General features: G+C 35.6%; 2 protein-coding genes across 2 annotated transcripts; both read left to right on the top strand.

The window, feature by feature from the left end:
* The first annotated feature begins 7,858 nt into the window (after positions 1-7,858).
* twf1b (twinfilin actin-binding protein 1b) lies at positions 7,859-16,319 on the top strand. Its single transcript, XM_067391845.1, has 9 exons — positions 7,859-7,956; positions 8,680-8,757; positions 9,963-10,141; positions 10,934-11,029; positions 11,115-11,219; positions 13,544-13,669; positions 13,887-14,037; positions 14,962-15,083; positions 15,246-16,319. Exons 1-9 carry the CDS (start codon positions 7,932-7,934, stop codon positions 15,411-15,413), a joined length of 1,050 nt encoding a protein of 349 aa, XP_067247946.1. The 5' UTR covers positions 7,859-7,931; the 3' UTR covers positions 15,414-16,319.
* A 1,239-nt stretch (positions 16,320-17,558) lies between these two features.
* Positions 17,559-23,040, top strand: pus7l (pseudouridine synthase 7 like). The gene is made up of 9 exons (XM_067391844.1): positions 17,559-17,580; positions 17,800-18,568; positions 18,653-18,812; positions 20,088-20,283; positions 20,356-20,454; positions 20,548-20,629; positions 20,814-21,106; positions 22,257-22,310; positions 22,397-23,040. The coding sequence occupies exons 2-9, from the start codon at positions 17,809-17,811 to the stop codon at positions 22,682-22,684; spliced, it is 1,932 nt and encodes a 643-aa protein (XP_067247945.1). The 5' UTR covers positions 17,559-17,580; positions 17,800-17,808; the 3' UTR covers positions 22,685-23,040.
* Positions 23,041-23,845: the final 805 nt, after the last annotated feature.

Raw genomic sequence — 23,845 nt, 5'->3', positions numbered from 1 at the left:
TTCTACATAATACAGTAAGTTTCAATGAACAATATCAATTGAGAACATACAGTTTACGTTGCTAAGAGTGGTTGCTAAGGGTGTTGTGTAGTGATACACAGAACCATTGGGTGAAGCGATCATAGCCGTGTTATATCGTGAATAAAACACAGCTATTGACCAATCAGAATTAAGGACAGGAAATACCCGTTTAAAAAAAAAAAATATATATATATATATATATATATATATATATATATATATATATATATATATATATATATATATAATTTTTTTTTTTTTTTTTTTTTTTAGTGTTGTCAAAAGTACACACCACGATACCAAGTCAACACTTTGAGCCAATCACAGACATATCTGATGAGCATGTGAACACAGTTGCCAATCAGAGGTGTTTAGGAATCCACTCAACAGCACTCAAAACGTCCCATTTTTAAAATTTCAGTACCGATTGGTATCACAGTCGGTACTTTTGGCAACACTAATATATTATATAAAATATATATATACACACACACACAAAATCACTACATATATGTTTGGAGAAACGGTGAATGGGGTCAACAGCAGTGAGGATAGAGAATGGAAGACAATGAAAGGTAAGAGATGAATGGAAAACTGAATAGCTGCATGCTGTAATCCGACTAAGCAGGCGTTTCTAATGGCCCTCTCAGTGTAAGACATTTACCGCCTCAAAATCCCCCTCACAATAGATCATTCTAAATAAATCCCTCTGCACCACTCTCCAACACACATACACAAACACACACACACTGTGCTGTACCAGTGCTTGATAAATGGCAGTGTGTAAACTGAGGTGATGTTAATTGAATCTGCGAGAGTTATTCATGCTGAGAGAAGCATTTTCAGCGGTTTGACTGGAATTTTCACGGTCAAATACATTTCTGTACAATTAAGCCAGTTCATTAGTATTAACAGCACAGCCATCTGCCTCTCACAACAGAGGAAACCCCTCTATAGGACTTTAGGAAATCAGCTATAAGGGGAAAATATGTCATGATAATGAGATCTAAATATATGTTCAGTCTAATCACAGGGATAATTTCTTGCCAATTTTTGACCTTTTATTGTCATGTTGGACAATGTAATTTGCTAATATTTTAATGCAAAATGTTAAATGATTTCATTTAAATCTCACTTATTGCTTTAGGACTAATTTTGAAGGCACAGACACATGTTGTTTTCCCTCTTTACCTTTCCACAGGTACCACACCAGGCCAAAGAGGCAAGCATACAATGTGAAGTGGTTCTCTGGTTTTGACGAATGGCACAGAAAGAAATCTGCTCAATACTACACCAGATATCTTCTGCTTTGGGTGTGTATCTGTAAAATGTACTATAAAGAAGTGGGATGGTCTTCTAAGATTGCTTTCAATAAGACATCAAACATACACACAATTACAGAGAGTTTTAGAAAGCTTGTGTTGTGTATTCAACTGAAAGAAAGAGGGAAATAACAGACGTGTCTTAATGGAAGGTGCTGTCAAAGCTGACCATCTAATTTCCTGTCCTCACACCACACCCAACTCTTCAAGCTACAGAACAATGAATATAAGCATGGGATGGTCTTCAAAAACACAAACAAAGATGTTTCTCTCTTTGTTTTTCCTGTCAGATCTTTTCATATGGTCCAAAAGATTAATTTGCTATTGCTACTATAAGTGGAATTAAATTACAAGATTACTGCGATGTGTCAAAGAGATCTCTCTTCCTGCTCTAGAAGATGTCCCTCCCCCATCCCGTGAATGATGGCTCCGCCACCTTTCATGACCCGAGTAATGGATGGGGTGATTACAAACGCATGTACCCTGCCCCCCTAAAAAACACAAGAAAAGCGAAGAGAAATATCCTGCTAGAGTTGATGTTAATGTACGCACATCATGAGTTGTTGGCCTGCATTGGTACATCGGTAAAATATGAGTTTAATAAAATAGACAGTGGAGCACTGGGGCACCGTTCTGTCACCCATCATATCTTGATTCATTGATAAGTCAGTGATGTGAAATTGTGGGAGCCAGTTGCTCGTCCCAGGGGCAGCCTTGTGTTTCATGTAGAGTGTTGTTAGGTTAGCTTGAAATGGTCTTGAACAGAATGCCACAAAATATAATTTTGGAGCAAAATTGTGCTTGGTTTTAAAATTGTTTAGCTTGTTTCCTGGCGTTTTCAAAAACTCCAGAAACACAGCGAGGGAAAGGAAGGGAAATCATTAGTTTGATTAATCGCAAAATGGACGCAATCTAACGTACAAATTTAGGATTGATTTTGAGTTTCATAAGAAAGAGAGTGTTAAGCTCTCAGAATGTCCCATACAGGTTCTTGCAAAAAAAACAGTAACTTTTTTAAAGAGTTCTTTGAACATACAAAACGTTAGCATGAAAGGGTGAACCTGATTTCACCAAATGCAACATGTTCCTGGATTAACATCTTCCGATCCAATCAAACAATCAGATTTGAGGGACAAGTTTACACATTTATGTCAAGTTTAGGCTTATAACCAGGGTTAGGTGCTTCAACATCAGTGTTATTCACCTATCATTTCCCTTTAATTTATGGGTTAGGTTTATGGGTAGGGGTATGGGGTATGGTATGGTTAGGACTAAATTAAGCAAATATAAATATGAATATAAATGATCATTCTATGTATCATTCTACAAATATATATATATGTGTGTGTGTGTGTGTGTGTGTGTAAAACATACTCTTACATTCTAAGAATGTTCAAATATCCAAGGGAGAAAAAAATATGCTTAAAACGTTAAAAAATGGATGTTTAGAATGTTCATTTCACATAATGGAAATGAAAAACATTCTTAGAACAAAATATCAGTAGTTGTGTTTGACTTCACATAACGCATCGAGATGTATGCAGGCTTGGCTTGCTGCTTGGTAATTTAACTCATTCAGAAAGAACTAATTTGGTACAGAAATGTTTGAAATCTCACAGCTTTGAGGAAAGCTCATAAATTATCAAAAATTGTGTTCCATGCATGATTCATTGATGAAAGTATGCTGAAGTCACAACTTGAAAATGATTTCAAAATCAAGATAGTCATTACACCCCATGTAAACACACACTTTGGCAGATCAACATGTCTCAGAGAGACAATAATTGCCTTGGTAGGTACAAAATGCTTCAAATCACATGGCGAAATGAAACACACTTGATTATTAATTCAAGTCCATGAACCTCCTTCATAAATGTAGCACTGATGTCATGCGGTGACCATAAATCTCCTACTCTGCTGCTGAAGGTCATGAAATTTTAAGCACCAAAAGTTGGTGATGTCCATCTGGATATAAGCAATAAAGCAGCCGTGCGTTGCCAAAGCCACTATACCAGGAGCCCAGTGACGGATGAAGGCAAGAACGCTTTCAGTGGCGATAAAATGAGAAAGCATTCATCCATTTTCTGACTAATGCCTGTGAATTTTCCAGCAGATCTTTCAAACACCGGTATAACATCTTCTATGGGATATAATTTGGTTTGGGTTAGAGGATGAATGGTGGGATTTTCCTGTAGTGATGGTTTACAGTAATGACATTTGAACAGCTGGATCCATATACAGTAGCTCAGTGTCGGCATACAGTGTGCCTCATTACAGTAGGTGCTTTTATAAGCCTATGCATATATGTACACTAATATCATAGTCAAGGACAGAAATATCTTTTCAGGCTCTAACTATTCTATTCTCTACCTTTCTGTATCTTCCTCCCACGCTCACACACAAACAAAAAACATGAGCCTACACATTTTCATTCTCTTTCTCAGTCTGTGCCGTAGCCACACACACACACACACGTACACACACTCAAACAAATGAGACAGCTTGAGTTATGGTCTCTATATGTGTCTTGATATAGCCTTTCAATTCTGGACAAACACCTGATGGCAGCTTTGGATGGGTCTATTTATTTTCCCATTATAGGGAGGCCAGACAATATTGGGCCTTTTGTGTGTACTAGGGATTTTATGTGTACTTGCATGAGAAGCTTCTTGACTGTTAGGGTATATATATCTCATGACAGTGTGTTAACTTTGTCATGTGCATTTAAATCAAGTTTTTGTTTGCTTTGGGTCACTGCGTTTTAGAGGTGGCTTTAAACGAAGACTCACACTCTCTATTAAGTCTATATAATGAAAGATCTGTAGAAAGTGAATACTGCAATCTGCAACTGCTTCCCTGGATTTACAGTTCATATGGAGTCTAAACTTATAAAAAAGCAAGGAGTCTAGAGGAGCTCCAAAAACGTAAAGGATAATGGCGCCACCTAGTGGTTAAACCAGCATTAATGCTATTGGAAGTTATTAGAATAGTTTACTTGAATACTGAGCAGAATGCACTGAATACTGTGTACACTCTCAGAAAATAAAAATAGCACAAAAGTGGTCACTTGCATGGTACCTTTTCAAAAGATTCTAATATTGATTAAGGTACTATTATGTGCACTTTATACATTAAGGTACACTGTAAGGTACTAATATATACTTTAGGGGTAAATAAGGTACGACACATGACATCCTCACATTGCATATAAATGGCATCCACACTGTAAACCCAAATAACCCAAAAACATTTGAGGCAATCAGTTGCCTCAATATTTTTAAGTTAAGAAATTCAAAGTTTAAGTAAGCAAAACTGACTTTATTTTGTACTCATTATCATTTTGAAAATCAAACTAAACTTGCATTTTCAATCTAATTTTGTTTAAAAAGTCTTAACTTTTGGCAAATAATAAGTCAAAAATGTTAAAAATTGTGACTGATGTCACTTCCTGTTCATGAATCACAACGGAATTGGAAGATTCATTTCAAAATAACGCGTTCACCTACAGTATGTGCGCTATATTGTGTACTTATACTTAAATTGTGTCATAAAGTACCTTCTTGGGTTAAGGTTAGATTTAGGGGTATGTTCAGGCAGGGTTAATAAACATTTTGATTATTCTTGATCTAAGCTCTGCATTTGACACACTCAATACTTAAAAATACTTATCTCTCGCCTTTCTGATATCGGTATAACTGGTTCAGCTCTTTCCTGACTCATTTCCTACATCAGCGACAGAAAATATATCACCATACAAGGGTATAAATCTGCCACTGCTACGCTTTCACAGACCGTTCCTCAAGGTTCAGTTCTTGGTCCACTTCTGTTTTTCATTTATATATATCCACTTGGACTTCAGTTTCATTGCTATGCTGATGACATTCAAATTTACCTTACCACCAGCTCTGATAGGCCATCCCTGCCTGACTCGCTTATTGCATAATATCAAGCATTGAATTACCTTAAACTAAATAATAACAAAACTGAAATAATGATGATTGGCTCTGCTACCTCAGTCAAAAGGATGGACCTGTCCTTTGAAATTGACGGGGTTCATGTTATGCCTTCTTCATCTGTCCGTGATCTTGGTGTCTTATTTGACTCAACTCTATGTTTTGCCTCTCATATTTCTTCTGTTGTTAAAAACTCTTTTTTCCATCTTCGTAATATTGCACGTCTTTGATCTTCTCTCACTCTAGCTGATGCTGAAATCTTAATTCATGCGTTAATCACATCACCTCTGGATTATTGCAATGCTCAATTTCTTGGTCTGCCCGAAAAACTTATTGCGAGATTACAGTATGTTGAAAACTTCTCACCTCTAGGCATTCTGCTCACATTATTCCATTACTACATGATCTTCACTGGCTACCCGTGGCACCACGTATTCACTTTAGGATATTGCTTCTAACATTTAAGGTATTAAATGGTCTTGCGCCTCCATATCGCCTCCGATCTACTCTACTCCTACTCTCCTGCCTGGTCCCTCAGATCATCTGAGCTTGGTCTTTTGTCCATTCCTCATTTTCAGTTGTCCGCTGTGTCTCCACAGGATTCACACGGTTGAATCAACACATCTGCTATGTAACATTGTTCCAGAGATCAGAATAATACGTTCATCTACCGAGGTGGTAGGTCATTTAGTGTTAATGCTCCGAAATTACACTTCGTAATATATCATCTTTGTCTACCTTCAAGACTAAAAACATTTCTAATATGTATTTTGGATAATGTGATATATGTGGCCTTATGTGTTTGTATTGTCTATGTGGGTGTGCAAATGTATTGTATTGCACAATTTAAATGCTATATAAATAAAACTTCTTCAGGTTTAATACCAAGGTATTACCCAGTTATTGTAATTACTAGGCCTGCATAGACATGCACAGGACTGTAAAATGTTTTTTCTTGTACTGTAGTCTTTTGTGCTTTTTTTGGCTAACATAGTAGGTCTTCTGGTTATTCCATTGTATACTGTATACTGCATATTCCAGAAATAGCTTATGATTCATGTGCATTTGAATGAGATTCTAATTTTATTAGTCATATTGTATACTGTCCTAGTTTGCATTGATTATAAATGATCCTCCAGAGCATGTTGAATGTGAAAATCCAGGCTTTCTGCATTTTTCACAGCTGTGAGATGTGACTTTCGCTTATCCTTTGCGTGCTTTACATAACCAGATAAACAGGAGCTGCACAAATCACAATGATTGTCCCCTGCTGCGTGAATCAAGTATTCACATAATATTACAAAATACATTGTTTTATCAGGTCAGAATAAACTAATTGATGGAGGAATGGAAAGTTACAATTCATTCTCTTCTGGGAATGCTGAATTCAATGATAAAAGTTTTGCTTTAAAATGCTTTCAAGAGAAGTTAGAAAGGAACTAAATTACTTTTTAGTAATTACCTATATAGCAGCCAATTTTGAGCAATAATAGAAATTTTTTCTTTAAATAGAATATGTTATTACACACACAGAGTATCTTGATTAAGGCCTTTGGCACTGTGGCCCAGTAACCTCTAATTCACAAGGAAGGTTTAGTCTGCTTTTACCGTGAATTACCCTGCCATTGCTCTAGTGCCACCCCTCCCTGCTGAGTCTGTGGTTCATTCAACACACACACACACACACACACACACACACACACACACACACACACACACACACACACACACACACACACACACACACACACACACACACACACACACACACACACACACAGCAACTGAATCAACACTATAGTCTGGCAGTATATTTATATAGTATGTCTGTGGGATGTTCGCAACCCCACCCTGCATTTGAGAAATTCCACCACTTACAAGATCTGTCCCAAGTGCACAAAGCCTAATGCCAAGTGCCTCTCAAACATGAACTGCATAGTGGGTGACCATATTTTTTCAACACCCAAATAGATCATCCTCGTGTGAGAGACCCCCATGCTAAAATTTAAAGGCATCTATTTCTTGTATAAAGACCCTATTTACACTGTGGAAATACGCTGACTTTTTTTTTTTTTTTTTTTTTTTTTTTTTTTTTAAAAAAACACCCCCTGGGGGTCCCACATTTGAAGTTGTAATTCAATTCGATCAGTGTTAATTTCAGTATTTGATAGAAATTTTACCATTATATAACATAAAAAAAACTAACTCTTTTTTAGTTATATAATTACCCCCAACCCAAACCCTTACTGGGATTGCGACCCAAATATATAATATAATATAATATAATATAATATAATATAATATAATATAATATAATATAATATAATATAATATAATATAATGTAATAAACAATGGAATTTCTAGAAATGAATAAAAAATATTTTATTACATTAGTCTTTTATTTTTTTTTAACATTCTCATATTAAACTTCTGTAATCATTTTTATATTTATAAAAATTACATTTATAGTTTGTTTCTAAAAAGCAGCACAAGCACACGCACATTACGCCGCAATGGGCGGAGCCACGTAATGACATCACATGACATGCATATCAAATTACTGTAGTTCATTCTCCTACTTCCGTGTTCTTTCACTACTACCATCAACCAACCGGCCGACGCAAGAGAAGCAGAATGTCTCATCAAACCGGCATCCAAGGTAAAATCCTTTACGATCTTTTATCGTCGATTCAAATAAGTCTGCCGGAGTTTATTGCATCGCTATAATGCATGTTTCTTTATTTGGCGATTGTTTGTAAACAGAATAACCTGTTGTGGTCGTTGCTGAGACTGAATTGCCTTATAGAGTTTTATTGGGAGCTAGCAGTAAACAAACCAGAGACAGACAATGAATCTGTGTCAAGTGTACTCTGTCTTTTTCTGCACTAATATGGTCATGCAAATAAACTCCTATTGGTCTTTCACTATCAGTGTGTGTAGTCAGACTGGAGTTGAGGATTGTGCACTCATAAGGAAGGCAGCAGGTTTCAAAGGTCCAGCTGTAATAACCGTGTCACCTTTATTCAAAGCTGTTGCCAGGCATTATGCAATGGACATCTGTTTACATTGATTGAGCTTTTACTGCAATGGCGTTGTGTTACCATGACAACAACACATTACTATAAATCAAATACAGCTATGCTGAAGGTTTAATTAAAGATCACTTTGAATGGTAATATTGGGATTTCTGCAAAGAATTTTAAAGAACATACTGCAAGGAATGGACTGCAGTCCAAAAACTGCCGCTATAACAATGCCTCTTTAGATTTCTCGCTTTGGTTCATCAGCCAAATTTCAATTCCGTTTTCCAGAGATGCTCAGCTTTGTTTCGGATCACAATAAAAGGATTCATTGTGTTCTGTTCTTGCCTTTCTCTTCTCAGCTACCGGGGAAGTGAAAGAAATCTTTGCAAAGGCCCGGAATGGAGAATATCGGCTCATCAAAGTAGTGATTGAAAATGGTAAGATGAGTTTTACCTAATTTTACACCTCAGAGTACAAACGTAATTTCAAATAAGCTTATTGTAAATAGGTATTATTCATAACAACAATTGTCCATGTATTTTATTGCCCCTTTTCACTCACATTTTCAATTGGACTTCGATTGAACATGTTTAAAAGCTTTAAATTTTATATTCACAAGTTAAAGCTGCAGTCCGTAACTTTTGACGCTCTAGTGGTTAATAAACAAAACTGCATAGGTCTTGCGGACGAACATTGTAGCCGGAGCTACTTCCTTCTGTTTATGTCTATAAGGAGCTACGCAGGTACTTGTGTTACTCCGCAGTGGTACGACCCGAACCAGTCTAAAATAGTCTGAATATGAACACTTATTATAGGTGTACCATAGTGATTCGGGATAAGACAAAAACATGGTTTGGAAAATGGATAAATAATGAATATAATTTTTCTGTACATTTTGAGCACAAAAAAAGTTACGGACAGCTACTTTGAGATTAAAGGCCCATTCACACCAAGAATGATAACTATATTAGCTTTCACACCAACACACTATATCATTTTGTTTATTGTAAACGCCCACTGCAGTTTTGTCATCTGCTGTGGGTTCTGATTGGCTGTCAATGTTTTTATCATTCATCAGCTGGAAAATAATTGTTGTGAGAGTGATTTTTCTGTGCCGTTATCATTATAGTTCTGGTGTGCTATTCTTTTAAACTTAGAATGATTTTTAAAACCATATCTTTATCATTAGTTATCTGCCTTGGTGTGAACGGCCCTCATTTATGAGAACACAAAACAAGAAACGTATTATGAAAATAACTAAAATTTTGAAGGTTTTCAAATTCCTTTATCTGCCCTATCTATCTATCTATCTATCTATCTATCTATCTATCTATCTATCTATCTATCTATCTATCTATCTATCTATCTATCTATCTATCTATCTATCTATCTATCTATCTATCTATCTATCTATCTATCTATCTATCTATCTATCTATCTATCTATCTATCTATCTATCTATCTAATATATATATAGTTTTTGTTCTATATCTCACATTCTCTGAACTGTTAAATAATGCTCTATACTTTTTTGTTTTACATTTGACTGAACTAAATAGAAGATTTAAATAGACAAAAAGATTGTCCATGTATGACAAAAGACTCATATCACGCTTTCCTTTCTCCCATTGTGTTCTTGTAGAGAAGTTAGTTCTTGGCGGAAGTAAACGGGCTGCCAAGAAATGGGACCATGAATGGGACAGCTATGTTCTCCCACTCGTGGAGGACGACATGCCCTCGTACCTTCTCTACCGGTTGGATACCACCAACAACCAGGGTTACGAGTGGGTCTTTCTGGCCTGGTCTCCGGATCACTCTCCAGTGAGTTTGTTTGCATGCCGTCCTCTTCTTTCAGCTGGTACGAGGCCAAAGGAAATCATGAGATGGCATCGCTCAGTGCATTTTAATCCATCCACTCCATATATAGTATCCCTGGTTTAAAGCTCTTTAAAAAGTATCCCAGTTAAGCCTTTAAAACAGCCTGCTTTGTAGTACTATGTGGATAAGATCATCAAGGATATTGTACTATTGTTGTAACAAAACAGTATATCTAAAATGAATGTGGATAACTATGGAGATCCACTTGTAATGTGTCTTTTACAGACAGAATAAGTATCAGGTAAGCTCTTTGCATTCATGAAAAGATCTAGATCTTTCACAGTTCATATTATTATTTTTTTCTTTTTGGTTTTATGAAAAGCATGGGGTGACGTGATATAGAAAACACACAGTTGTGGTTCTGTGTTAGAAATTTGCCTTTCTAATTTTTTCCCTTTAATATTAAACAACCAGAGAGAGACTGAAATGGCAAGTCTCAATCGTACCCAAATCAGTCTTTCATGCTGATCTAGAGCGAGATAAAATTGCTCTATTACTCTACTCCTATATGTTCTCCTAGTATTCTTATTATATGTTGTCATTTATTATGATTTATTTCTTTATATATATTGTTTTGTTATATTGTTTATTATATATGTTTGCTTGTTTTTTTGATCATTTCTGTTAATAGATGTATGTTGGCCTGTTAAAACAAATTTATCTGATGCATGTTCAAAAAAAAAAAAAAAAAAAAAAATCCAGAAACCTATTTTGAAAACAAATATTTTCTTCCAGGTCCGACAAAAGATGTTGTATGCTGCTACGAGGGCCACGCTGAAAAAAGAGTTTGGTGGTGGCCACATTAAAGAGGAGATTTTTGGCACAGTGAAGGTAGGCCATCTTTCTTTAAATCAAATTCTCTCGTGAATGAAACACAGCTGTAGGTTTCCCCACTAATGCGTCTCTGTCTGGCCAGGATGATGTCTCTCTAAACGGCTACAAAAAGTACCTCAGCTCCCAGGCGGCGCCTCTGCCTTTGACTGCAGCAGAGGAGGAACTGAGGCAAATCAAACTCAATGAGGTAATGCTGACATCAGCGTAAACACAGCATGGGTGAACACCTTAGTCAGGCCCTGCTGAGGTTTTATTAAAATAGGGTGAAAACCACATCGGTCAAACTGTCTACATCAGGCCTTTTGTATTCAGTAACTTCATGACCTGAGGTAAAACACTGTTAAGCTGTCAAAAAAAGATACTTCCTAACGGAGGCTGCTCTTTAGAAGCCATTAGGCCAGTACACTACACTGCATTGAGAACTAAAGAGTTTTTTTCCGCTCTGTGTTGGTAATTTTGTTATTTTGCTTGCTGATCTAATATATTTGCATATATCTTGTGATGCAGTTTGTTGTTTTGATCTATTTACAGGTCAAAGCCTACTGTATTAACATGATTTGTTGAAAAGAGTGCTAAAAACGTAAATGTAATATTTAAGATAAAACATACGCTGACTAAAAATAGAGAAGCTCAGTCCCATGCACTCTCTCATTTAAACCAGCTCCTGGAACCAATTGCAAAGGATGCTGCTGGCAGTGCATACAAATCTCCCATAAACCATAAAAGGATATGCTCAGGCCTCAGTGGCTGTTTCAAAATGACAAGACAGCCTAAATGAACCAATCAAAAGGCTTGCTGAACTCCCCTCAGAGCAGCAGCTGTGGGAGGAAGATAATACTACTACACTAATCTACATGTATAATAGGAGAGGAAAGCAGCTTTGTGGTGTTTTATTTTTATTAATTTGTTGAAGGAGAGATTTTATTGAGTAGATGGGTGTATGAAACACTGGTCCCAATCCTGGATGAAAGGAGGCAGAGAGGCAAAGCAGGAAGTTTATTCATTGGGTGCACACAAAATGTGGCATGCAGTGTTGACATGTCCATTTTTATTACGCATATTGATTCCTGTGATGGAAAAACATAATTTTCAACATCATTACTGCAGTTTTCAGTGACACATGATCCTTCAGAAATCATTCTAATATGCTGATTTAGTGCTCAAGAAATGTTCTTATCAATGTTAAATACAACAGTTGTGCTGTTTAAAGGTGCCCAAGAATGCTTTTTCACAAGATGTAATATAAGTCTAAGGTGTGTCCTGAATGTGTCAGTGAAGTTTCAGCTCAAAATACCCCATAGATACCCCAACTGCCTATTTTGGGGCATCATTAACTATACACTGATTTTGGCAGCGCGCCGCCCCTTTAAATCGCCTGCTCCCTGCCACACGAGCTCTCGACTATATCACAGTGCATTTACAAAGTGCACACAGCTAATATAACCCTCAAATGGATCTTTACAAGATGTTCGTCATGCATTCTGTATGCATGCTTCAAATTATGTGAGTAAAGTATTTATTTTGATGTTTACGTTTGATTCCGTATGAGTTTGAGGCTATGCTCTGTGGCTAACGGCTAATGCTACACTGTTGGAGAGATTTATAAAGAATGAAGTTGTGTTTATGAATTATACAGACTGCAAGTGTTTAAAAATGAAAATAGCAACGACTCTCGTCTCTGTGAATACTGTAATAAATTATGGTAACTTTAACCACATTTAACAGTACATTAGCAACATGCTAATGAAACATTTAAAAAGACAATTTACAAATATCACTAAAAATATCATGCTATCATGGATCATGTCAGTTATTACTGCTCCATCTGCCATTTTTCGCTATTGTTCTTGCTTGCTTACCTTGTCTGTGCACAGATCCAGACATTAATACTGCCTTTCCTTCTCTAATGCCTTGAACATGAGCTGGCATATGCAAATATTGGGGTCATAAATATTAATGATCCCGACTGTTACGTAACAGTCGGTGTTATGTTGAGATCCGTGTGTTTTCCGGAAGTCTTTTAAACAAATGAGATTTATATAAGAAGGAAGAAACGATGGGGTTTGAAACTCAATGTATGCCTTTTCCATGTACTGAACTCTTGTTATTTAACTATGCCAAGATAAATTAAATTTTTGCTTCCAGGGCACCTTTAATATTTTTGCAGAAACAGTGATATTTTTATTTTTATTATGTACAATTATTTACTGCCACTTTTTGATCAATTTAAAGCATCATTGCTAAATAAAAGTATTAATTAAAAAAAAATCAGATTGAAAATTAGATTCGTCAACACTGGTGACATGGCAGTTAATCAAGGGTCAGAAGTCAAATTTGAATATACCATTAGTTGGATATCTGAATTATACATTTTGTAACAACGCTGTTTCATAAACCACACCATGAATTATAGAGCTCATTTCTAACTAATCATTTAACAACCGTTGTGACTGCTTTGGGTATTACAGGCCAGTGCATACACATTGTTAAGGTTATATGTGTGTTTTTCAGTTGCAGACAGACATTCATGTTGACACAAAGCAGCAGACTCTTCAGGGAGTGGCGTTCCCTATGCAGAGAGAAGCTATTCAGGCACTGGAGCAGTTCAGGGAGAAAAGGATTAACTACGTTCAACTGGTACTTCAGGCCTTTTTTTCCCCTCCACCACTCCCAGCATCTCTGTACAATAGCATATTATCCCTCCTTTGCTCTATACAGTATACTGCATTCAAAGAAATGACACCTGTGCATAATGGCCTGAACATGTTGACAGACTGGTTGGGCTGACCCTTACCCGCATAACCACCAACATGTAACTATTCAATGATACTTATTATGCCAATCCCATTAACAGGAAATAGATTTTCCTAAAGAATCCATCAAGTTGTCCAGCACGACTCCTACGGATCTGAAAGATCTGCCTAAAAGGATCCCAAATGATGCGGCTAGGTATCACTTTTTCCTTTACAAACACTCTCATGAAGGAGACTACCTTGAGTCCACAGGTAATCAAATGTTTCTAGATGAAAAATTATATATGAATTGTGTGTGTGTGTGTATATATATATAATATATATATATGAAGAGTTTCGTTGCAAAACGAGATAAATTTTTCAAAAATCTTGTTTTTTGGTTGTGCATTCCAATTAATATCAATTCAACTGCAGTTGGTTTGTTTTGATTTAAACCTTCATAACTTAAAAAATACAGCTAAGTAGCACCATAAAACAAAATAATAACATGATAACATAATAATAAACATGTTTTGACAAAAATGTTAAAAACGGAGTTATCTCGTTTTGCAACGAAACTCTTCATATATATATATATATATATTATTATTATTATTATTATTATTATTTTTTTTTAAGTATTTGAAAGATGTCTGTTATGCTCAGTGAGGCTGCATTTATTTGAACATAAATACAGGAAAAAATTATATTCCTCTGACGGTAAAGCTGAATTTTCAGTATTCAGTGTCACGTGATCCTTCAGAAAATATTCTGTTTGAAAAACCTAATATTTTTGTGGAAATTGTGCTACATTTTTTTTCAGGATTCTTGCTGAAAAAAAGTATTAATTGTAATCATTGTGTTATATATTTACAGTATATAAATTAAGACTGATATTCTAATTCTATATTCTTTTTAAAATTAAGATTACTGTTTATATATTTCTTAAATTTACCTTAATTTATATCAAGTATTATGTCAGAGGACAGTATAGGGGTATTAAATGATTGAAGGTGAATTAATTAAAATGACTTATTAAACATTGAGTAAACATCTCTCAAGTTGAATTGTTCAAATTTTAAAAACTTATGGCAAATAATATTTTTTTGTCAGTATTTTCAACAGTGCTTGTGAGAAACAAATATGTATAATGCATATTCATACTCTTTTAATGCTTTTTCGTGTGTGTGTTTCCAGTGTTCATTTACTCTATGCCTGGTTATAAATGCAGCATCAGAGAGAGAATGCTGTATTCAAGCTGCAAGAACCCTCTCATAGATACAGTGGAGAGAAACTTGGGCATTGAAATTGCAAAAAAGGTATTATATGCTAGCCGAACCGTTCTTACTGTAGTATTAAGTACATTACAGCATACATCACATTGTTTAATTCCTGGAAGCATGAATATGCTATCAGACCATTTACAATAATGTTAATGTTATTGTTTTCAACCTGTCTCATTTAATTCTCCATCCTTTCAGCTGGAAATTGACAATGGTGATGAACTAACCAGTGACTTCCTGTATGAAGAGGTCCATCCCAAGCAGCATGCGCATAAGCAAGCTTTTGCCAAACCCAAGGGGCCAACCGGGAAGAGGGGTGGCCGTCGAATCACACGGGCGCCGGGGGATGGTAGCGATGAAGATTAAACCTCTTCCTATTCCGAGATTTACCGTGGTACATTCCACTTAGTCTAATGAATCCCGTCCTGAAGCGAATATCCATTTTACCTTGACTCATCTCTAGACCACAGCCCTATAGACTGATCTATGCACAAAGAAAAAAAAAAACACTAAGCCTGTGAAATTACATTTTGTAGCTTGCAATATGATACGCTATGTCGAAGAACACAGATTGAGGTCCACCAGAATGTATTTTACGAAGCTTCTCTTGCATTCAAGGATGCCGTCTGTGATGTTCCTGGTAACATTTTTAACACTATTATGCTGTTTACTTGCATATTAGCCAAGATTATGATATAGAGTGCAATACTGTTGAAATAGACACTCCATTTAGTGTTTGTTTTCCAGAAATAGATATTGATTTTTCAAGGAAAAGAAAATTTTAAAGAAAAAAACCCTTAAGCTAACCTAGTCCATGTATACATTGCACTTTCAATGGTAGCTTTCCAGTAAAATTACATTTTAGCTGAGGAGTAGCGTTAATATTTGTCCAGGAAATTGGCTTTGGAGATTAGGCAAGATTTATGTTTGGAAAACGCCCGTGAATCTTGCTCCGAGCGGTTGTCTGATCAGGAAGGTCAGAAGTTCAGATCTGTTGTATCTGTAAGGCCTCCATAAGCATTATTTATTAACTTTCTGATTGATTGGGTTGAAAAATTTCTTAACGAGTGACCAAATAAATAATTTGAGAAGTTCATCAGTATTCTGACAGCCACTGAACCTTGTAGCGATAAGATAGGAATGATTTCAATGAAGGATTTGCCAAGAATAATGTGCTGAAAATGTTCCAATACCTTTTTTTAATTATGTATTAATTCTTAAAAATTGGTCTTGTGCTTTTTTTTTTTTTTTTAATGTAGGATTGTTTAATTATAGAGATATGATTATTGTAGAATCATTCATAACACAAATCTGAAAAAGTGATGCTTCACTGCATCTTGGCTATTTTACATGTTCTTCTAGTGAAGACTAAACCCGCAGAGATACTATTTTTCTAAGCCTGTACAGCTGTTTGTCCAGATGATGTCGTTGTCTAACATCTTGAACTGAGTGTTCATGGTTTCAGGGGTTTATGGCCATCCTGTCTATCTGAGTGAATGTTTTACATGTCAACCAATGGTCAACATCCATTTCATGCCATTCGCAACAACACTAATGTATACGTTGCATGGAGTTCAGTTCACTTGAGATGCTGTTGAAACCACTCATAAGGGAAGGGACTGCAAGTCCAACAATCTCGGGACGATCCATCTACTGATTAACAACAGGCAAACCACTATTAACATGTCTCTTGTGTAAGGGTGTTATGAAGTCTGGAATCGAATAATTGTAGAGTCTTAAATGTCTTTTTCTATGCATTGTTTAAGAAAGAGGAGAGAGAAAAATAAAAAGATTTGAAGATACCTTTACATTTGGAGTCTCCTATCTATCTATCTATCTATCTATCTATCTATCTATCTATCTATCTATCTATCTATCTATCTATCTATCTATCTATCTATCTATCTATCTATCTATCTATCTATCTATCTATCTATCTATCTATCTATCTATCTATCTATCTATCTATCGCACATTTATGTATATATATATATATATATATATATGTATTTATTTTAGCTCAATACATGCTATTTTATGTCTGTGAGCTAATGTGACAACATGCCTCACAAATTTTGTACAGTAAAATCAGTACTTTAGATAGCAAAAGGATAAAAATATTTTTTAAACAAAACAAAAATCGTCACTTAAAGGGATAGTTCACCCTAAAATGAAAGTTCTGTCATAATTTACTCACCCTCAAGTTGTTCCAAACCTGTATGTGTTTCTTTCTTTCTTTCTGAACACAAAAGATATTTAAAGAATGATGGTAATCAAACAGTTGATGTTAGCCATTGACTTCCATAGTAGGAAAAAAATACTATGGATACTAAAATTACTATGGAACATTCTTTAAAATAACTTATTTTGTGAAGAAAGAAACTCAAAGGTTTGGAACGACTTGAGGGCAAGTAAATAATGACATTTTCCTTTTGGGATGAACTATCCCTTTAACATAAGATGTTCGCTACTGTGTCTTTAAGAGCGATACCACGTGCTGCGGAAGAAATCGACTGACAACAATAGCACGCGGGTGAGTGAACGCACGATTTTGCTTGATTTCTTTTATGACATAACAGTGTTAAACGCACGAGCCTTTGTAACAGCGATTCGCCTGTTCTTATGTAATATTTTAATGTTAACACGATTACATTCTCTTTACATTTCATTATATATTTGCAGCATGTTTATACAAGTCAATACATCACTAAAGTAATAATGAAATGATTAAGTTAAGAGTGTTTTTGTTTAGGATTTAGGAATGGAGAGGGACACTCTCTCCTGCTGTATATCAGACCATGAAGGTTTCCATGGGACTATAAAAAACTCACCCCAAGACTTTGTGGTTGTTGAGATAGACACCCATGGGCAACTTGTTAACAGTCCTAATGTTCAGGAAGAACATGCAAAAATACCTTCTCAACCAAGTCAAGCTAAAAGGGATGATAAATTAAAGCAATCTAAACCAGATGACACTGACTTTTTAAATCAGGACTGCTTTGATCTGAATCTAATCCTGGGTCCAGCTATGAATGAAGAGTTGGAACATTTCACTAACAAAATGAGAGCAAATCCAAATGAAATGTGTGAGCAAGAAAAGTCGGAACTGTCTTTGGGTACTTATCCCGATAAACACCTGAGAGCTGTTGTCCACAGAGCAGTACGATACAACTTCCCCTTCCTCCAGACTGTGACCAACCAATCAGAGATTCGGGTCAGAGAGGACCCAGACTTCAAGGAGCTCGCCAGTTTAGCCTCTGAAGGAGAAGCTGAAGAGTTCTTCAGGTTCATCGATGCCAAAGTCCCCGGCACAGTGTTCACCTTCCTGCCCGATGATAGCAAGGAGCACCGAACTTCAGTTCACCATTTTGTTAGCAGGCGGTTTGGGAAGCTTGTGGAAACCAAGAGCTTCACCGACCAGCAGAAGACTTCCATTACAGTGAGACTAAGGGAGAGAAGTAAACAACCCAAGAAGAGAACAATAGCAGATTGTCAAGAGGAGGAGGTGACATTATACACAGGTGAGCGGAGAAGACACATTTCTTATTATCATTTATAGCTGATCCTCAATGGAAATCAGTCAAAAAGTCTTCATTTCCCATCAGCTTTCACACTGCGGAAGGAGAACCTGGAGACTTTGGAGGCCATCAGCTACATGGCTGCAGTACTTGGAGTGCTTCCGTCTGATTTTACCTACGCTGGAATCAAAGACAAGCGAGCCATCACCTACCAGGCCATGGTGGTGAAAAAGATCTCTTCAGAGCAGTAAACAGACCATTGGCCAATTAGACCAGTCTTTTGCATTTTTTTTCTGTTTTCTTTAACGTAATTTTAAAAATTAGTTATTGTAAATGTCTTGTTGACCATGTTCTACTCTACAGGGGTTTTCAAACTGAGGTCTGGAGATAGGGTTTCTGCAGAACATTTTTAGGGCTGTCAATGTTAAAGGATTAGTTCACTTTCAAATAAAATTTTCCTGATAATTTACTCACCCCCATGTCATCCAAGATGTTCATGTCTTTCATTCTTCAGTAGAAAAGAAATTAAGGTTTTTGATGAAAACATCCCAGGATTATTCTCCTTATAGAGGACTTCAATGGAGCCCAAATGGTTGAAGGTCAAAATTACAGTTTCATTGCAGCTTCAAAGGGCTTTAAACGATACCAGACGAGGAATAAGGGTCTTATATAGCGAAACAATCGGTCATTTTTGAAAAAAATACAATTGTGCATGCTTTATATAAACAAATGATCGCCTTCCAAGTGCTTCCACTAAAACTGCACTTTTGTATTCTTCAAAAAGCTTACGCTGTATGTCCTACACCTTCCCTATTCAACGAATTGAACACGGCACCAGTTAAATTTTTCTGTAAGTTGAATAGGGAAGGCGTAGGACATACAGCGTAAACTTTTTGAAGAATACAAAAGTGCAGTTTTGGTGGAAGCACTTGGAAGGTGATCATTTGTTTATATAAAGCATATACATTTAATTTTTTTTTTTTCCAAAATGACAGATCGTTTCACTAGATAAGACCCTTATTCCTCGTCTGGTATCGTTTAAAGCCCTTTGTAGCTGCTTTGAAACTAATTTTGACCTTCAAACGTTTGGGCTCCATTGAACTCCAATATAAGGAGAATAATCCTGGAATGTTTTCATCAAAAACCTTTATTTCTTTTCGACTGAAGAAAGAAATACATGAACATCTTGGATGACATGGGGGTGAGTAAATTATCAGGAAAAGTTTATTTGAAAGTGGACTAATCCTTTAAATGTGTTAACTTGAGATATTAATGAAGCATGTAACAGTGATTTTAATATTCACATTTACCAATTTTATTTTTACCATTTCATTTTGCATAAATCATGAAATAATTGCAAAAAAAAATAATGTAAATAACTTTACATTATTTTCGTTTTGCTGTCTTTATAATTTTACACAATTTTTCTCACAGATGAGTTTTTATATATAAACATGGATTGAGGTTCTTGCCTGTTTTACTTCACTCCATTCGTAGATACATATAAAACTTCTGTTGGCAGGTTGCTGGACAAAGTCTCGGAGTTTGAGCGGAGAGGAATGCATATCTCTCATGTCCGTCCTGTGTCTGAACCCCTTAAGCTAGGCAGACTCCAGGGAAATCACTTTGATCTGGTCATAAGAGACCTGAAGCCTCATGGGAAACATGGACTTACAGAGCTGCAGCAGCTTGTGAAAGAGGCGATGGAAAATGTGAAGGTAAATATGTGCATGTTCACCAGCATTTAATGACTGACTCAACAGTTAAAAAATGATTGAGTTTTTTTACAGAACAGAGGCTTTGTGAATTATTACGGTCCCCAGCGGTTTGGAAGTGGATCATGTGTCCAAGCAGACCAAATAGGACTTGCGCTCTTAAAAGAGGAAATGGTACCCCTTCATGTCACTTATTTCCATTTAATGTCTATATGTGGTGCACCATCTTTACTTAAAAAGCCCTATAACAGTTTGTGTTTTGAGCAGGAGGCTTCTGTTAAGCTGTTCTTCACCCCGGAGGATGGTGATGACCTTCAGAACAAGGCAAAACGTAATTTTCTTCTCACAGGTTTGTGATAGTTCACCCAATAATGGAAATTTGATCATTGTTTGCATAACTCTTAAACCCGTTTGACTTTGTTTCTTGGCATACTAGCGTTACTGTAGATATATAGTAAACATTGTTGCTTTATAGATTTCAGTTCTTGTGCATCCAAGAACAACTAGTCATTTCCTTGCATCTCTTTCTTCAGGGAATGCCAAAGAGAGCTTGGCACTCATGCCAGCTTACAAAGCCAGAGAGCGGCTTATGCTCCGTGCACTCCACCGGTACGGCAGCGGGCAGGAGGGTTGCATACGTGGTTGGCTCAGTTTACCCCACAGCATGAGGGTCTTCTACCTCCACTCTTACTGCAGCAGAGTGTGGAACGAAGCAGCCATATACCGGCTCCAAAAACTAGGCTTTAAGGCTGTCCAGGGAGATCTGGTTTGGGCTGGATCTGAAATGGGACTCAAAAGCTCCACAGAGGAACTGAACGCTCCACAGGTTAGGAACTTGGTTTTGTTAGTGCTGTGAAAAAATATATATATTTTGGACTTCTAGGACTTGCTTTCATAAAGCATTTGTGCTGAGAAAAAAAAAAATTAGGAACTATATGTAGATGTGGGTGACAATGATCTAACTCTTTTTTTGTTTGAATGAAAAAAATATTTTCTTAAAATTAGTTAAGGTAATTAATAGCAATTATATATACCATTTCTGTATATAATGTATTCTGATATTCATTTATAAATATTTTATATGAAATATTGATATTTTATATAATATATATATATATATATATATATATATATATATATATATATATATATATATATATATATATATATATATATATATACTATTTATTTTAGTCATTTCATAAGTAGTAATTCCTTTAGAATATTTATAAATTTATGATAAGTTTGACTATGTATACATATCTGTAATATGTATATATAATATATATACTAGTTTTTTTAATCATTAATGTATATTCTTTCCATAATTTCTCTCTATAGTTAAATTAATTAGTCTATATAGTAGGGATGGGCAACGATTAATCGTTTGCAAAATAAAAGTCTCTGTTTATGTAATATATGTGTATGTTCTGTGTATAATAATTATGTATATATAAATACACACACATACATGTATATATTTAAGAAATATATGCATGTTTAAATATATTTATATATATTTTATATTACATAAATATATTATATATAAATCTAACATTTTTCTTAAATATATACGTGTCTGTATTTATATATACGTAATTATTATACACAGAACACACACATATATTACGTAAACAGACTTTTATTTTGCAAACGATTAATCGCGATTAATCGTTGCCCATCCCTACTATATAGTTAAATTTGTTTTTCTGTAATTTAATTAGTTACATCAGATGTATTTGCATTAAATACTGAATAGCCTATAGAACAATTCTATAGGCTATAAAATAGTGGATTTAACATCAGAATAAAATATGCTTTGTGTCTATGCTTGTTATACTTTTTATAGAGTGTAATTAGTACAGTAATCTAGTTTTTTTTTTTTTTTTTGGTAATTAGATACTTGTATAGCGTAACTTACCCAAAACTGTATATATTATTTTATTTGTAGTCATTGTTTGATTTCTGTGCTGTAGGTCCATGTTGTGACCTCTGAGGAGGAGGAGAATGATGTTTTCTCATTAGACCAGGTACTATGTTAAAATGTCTTCTTTCCTCTCACTGTCTGCTAACCCTTACCCATCAGTTCCTAATGTTTCTGCTGGTTTTCTTCTAGGTGATTCTTCCGATGCCAGGAAATAGTGTCACGTACCCAGAAAACCTGCTGGGCCAATGGTATCAGGACAGATTGGCTCAGGATGGCTTGGGGTCATGCCGTTTCAGAGTGACTCCTCTTAAACTCAACGTCCCAGGATGTTATCGCCCCCTGCTTGCAAAGCCACAGAACATCACATACAGCTTGCGGACTGTGGAAGAGCCAAGTCTGTCGATAACCTTTGACCTGGATGCATCCTGCTACGCTACTGTGTGTCTCGGAGAGATTATGAAGAGTAATCTTTCATAGTTCGGTCAATGACAATGAATTAAAGATGTTTACAGTCTATGTCTGTCTTTGGTAACGTCAAATGTGAGGGGCGGTTGAGAAATATGTTGGACTTCTAGGACTTCCTGTCAAGCATTTGCATTAACCACTCACAGGAAAAGAAGAGGAATTCTGGATAGGAAGCCATTCCATAACTATGGTGTAATTAAGTCCAGTTATTAACAGAAAACAGTTGCCTTCCATTAAAACCAACAGATAAATATTAATTCTAATTACTTCTATGGTATGTACTGTGTGCCTTAGGGATCTTAAAGTGTTTTAAAGTATCTTCTGTGCAAGTGTCATCGATGAGGAGTCATCTGGGTCTTGAAGTTGTACATGCAAAGATTTAATAAAAATCTTCTTGACAATTCTCATTATTTTTTTTTTGGTTGTGTTTTCAGTACTTGAATATTTCAGCATTTAAACACATCTGACATACTTATGTTGACATAAACTAATCAGAATATTTTCTCACATCTTATTTAGGATTATATTCCACTCGTTACTCAATGATCAGTTGATTTCAGCATCTTGACCTGATATTTGTTTGTCTAGGGGCGAGTTGTAGGTGAGAAAGCCCACATTTAAATTCCATATATTTTACAACAACAGAGCAACATGAATCTAGTAGTTTCGTTAAATGATCCAGATCAGCTCTCAACTGATGTGGTAAGACAGATACACTGCTGAACACACAAAAAATGGCAGTTTTTTTTTTAAATCATCTTGAAATTACTTCTATACAGATGAAACAAGGATATAAATGAACACAGATACTATGCAGGTAATTATTGGGTGACTTAAGACAGTGAAATCTGACAAAGCCAAGATCACAAAAATCAAAACAAAACAATGTTTGTAAAGGTTCTGTGACTTAGAGGATAGTAAGTTGATTTTTATACCTGAAAGTTTTGGTTAAAATCCTCATCCACAACATCTATAATCTCCCCCAGACTTTTTTTAATCAGTTCCATCCAAAACGTCATTCAACATGTCAGATTCAGTGGCTCAAGTGATAATCCATTTCCTTTTAATCATGGAATTCTGAGTTCAAATCCTGCTATTGCTTGCATTTGTTGTTTTAATTAATTCTCTAGAATCTGTAAAAATCAACCAAATTTAACCAGCTCAATTTCTAAA

This window comes from Chanodichthys erythropterus, chromosome 8 (genome assembly GCF_024489055.1).
Source record: "Chanodichthys erythropterus isolate Z2021 chromosome 8, ASM2448905v1, whole genome shotgun sequence".
NCBI classification, from domain to species: Eukaryota; Metazoa; Chordata; class Actinopteri; order Cypriniformes; family Xenocyprididae; genus Chanodichthys; species Chanodichthys erythropterus.
This window is presented reverse-complemented; position numbering and strand designations above follow the sequence as displayed.